At 75.1% G+C, this 1,859-nt stretch overlaps 1 protein-coding gene across 1 annotated transcript in view; it reads right to left on the bottom strand.

The window, feature by feature from the left end:
• Nucleotides 1-1,807, bottom strand: part of CHTF18 (CTF18, chromosome transmission fidelity factor 18 homolog (S. cerevisiae)) — a gene marked incomplete at its 5' end in the record, with an annotated part of 5,224 nt that extends 3,417 nt beyond the window's left edge. Inside the window, 6 exons of the mRNA XM_012731709.1 lie at nt 48-171; nt 266-363; nt 524-733; nt 847-1,251; nt 1,330-1,498; nt 1,629-1,807. Coding sequence (XP_012587163.1) covers nt 48-171; nt 266-363; nt 524-733; nt 847-1,251; nt 1,330-1,498; nt 1,629-1,807 — 1,185 coding nt within the window. The remainder of the gene's footprint in view (nt 1-47; nt 172-265; nt 364-523; nt 734-846; nt 1,252-1,329; nt 1,499-1,628) is intronic.
• Between the last annotated feature and the right edge of the window lie 52 nt (nt 1,808-1,859).

The following is a 1,859-nucleotide window of genomic DNA, read 5'->3' on the forward strand; positions in this document are numbered from 1 at the left end:
CCCCGCCGGCTCTGCCCGCCCCGCCCCGCCCCGCCCAGGAGGCCCACCGTGGGGGCCCCGTCGATCTCGTCGATGACCAGGCAGTTGGGCTTCCCGCCGGCACCCAGCACGGACTCCATCTGCGTGGCCGCCTCGATGCGGGTGCGGAAAGCCTCGGGGCTGCGGTCGTCGCTGCAGCGCGGGCAGGGCGGGGTCAGGCTGGGCGCCAGGGTGCCCCGGCCAGCCACTGACCGCAGGCTGCCTCCCCGGCCGACCCCTGGCTCACCTGGCGTTCATCTCCACCACGCAGTAGCCCGCGTGCCGGGCGATCACGTGCGCCAGGGTGGTCTTGCCCAGCCCCGGGGGCCCGCACAGCAGCGCCACCTGCAGTCCAGGCCGTGACACGGCGCGGGCCGCGCTCAGGGGGAGGAGCCCCGCCTCGGGCCCCACCCCACTTGTGAAGGAGACCCCGACATCCCCTGGGCTCGAAGCCGATGGCCGGCACGTGGGCCCCGACCAGGTCCGGCGCAAAGCAGCGGCTCACCTTCTGCCGGGGCCGCCCGCTCCCGTCCAGCTCGGCCTCCAGCATCTCCTCCAGCACCTGCTCTCGGCTCTTCCACTTGCCGGCGGCCGGAGCCTCCTTGGCGGCCCGAGCCGGCTCCAGGCTGGGCCGGGGCCTCCGAGCGGGCCGCTCTCGGCCGAACACCACGGGGTCCCACAGCTTCAGCCACTTGAGGAGGCAGCGGTTGGTGAACTGCGGGGCACAGCTGCGGGCTGGCACCAGGGTCCCAGGCGGGCCGCCGCCCAGACGCCCCTTAGCCGGCAGCGGGGGTCCGCCCTGCCCCCCCCCAGCTCCGCCCGCCTCACATCATCGCTCAGCAGCTCCCGGTAGCAGCGGGGGGCGAATTCATCCACCCACAGCCAGTGCCGGGGGGCGTCCTGGCTGCCAGCGGGCTCCAGCTCCTGCACCTCCTCCTCGGGGCTGCCCCTGGAGAGCCACAGGCCTGAGCCCCACCCGCGGGGGGGCGCGGGGTGGGGGGGGCAGAGGGCGCTCACCTGCCCTGCCCGTCCTCCAGCTCCTCCAGCCGCCGCTGCAGCCGCTGCACAGACACCAGGGCCGGTCAGGCGGCCCAGGGGCGCGGGGCCCCAAAAGCACCGCCCAGACCCCAGCACGCCCACCTCACTGTCCACCTGCTCCTTCAGGGAAGCAAAGGACACACCCAGCAGGTCCAACTGGCCACGGCCACGCCACTGGACGGCAGGGAGGGGGCTCTGGAGGAGAACAGTGATTACGCCACGGGGACACCCAGGCCCCGCGGCCCCGCACCCCGCCCTTCTCCAGGCAGCCACCTGCACCCCCGTGCCCAGCGGGTCGGCCCGCAGCAGCAGGAAGACCCTGACGCCTCCCGTGGAAGTCACGTGCACGTAATCGTCCAGCACCGGCGGCCTCTTCAGCACGGGGTTGCGGGCGGCCTGCGAGGCGCTCAGGAGGCCGCGGCCAGCACCAGCGCGCAGGGCCCTAGGAAGGGATGGGGCAGGCTCGGCTCCCGCCCTCGCCCTCTGGGTGGACAGCGCTGGGCGGGTCCACCCGGACACTGGCCTCCACCCGGCCCGTCCAGCCCCAGGGCCCCAGTGTCCCCAGCACACACCCCTCGTCCCACAGCTCCGCGGGGACCTCGGGACTCGGCGGGGGGGTGATGTCCGGGGACAGCGCGTGGGGAGAGGGCGGCTCCTCCAGGGCGCCGGGCCCGAAGCGCAGCTCCCTGGCGACCTCCAACCTGGACCGCTTAACCCTGGGGGCTGTGGACACAGGAGGCGCGATGGCCCCGCGCCCCGCCGCGCCGCCCCGCACCCCGCGCCCCCCGGGCCCCTTTCTGCGC

The sequence above is a fragment of the Condylura cristata genome, unplaced genomic scaffold (genome assembly GCF_000260355.1).
Source record: "Condylura cristata isolate star-nosed mole 26May11 unplaced genomic scaffold, ConCri1.0 scaffold00032, whole genome shotgun sequence".
Lineage (NCBI taxonomy): Eukaryota > Metazoa > Chordata > Mammalia > Eulipotyphla > Talpidae > Condylura > Condylura cristata.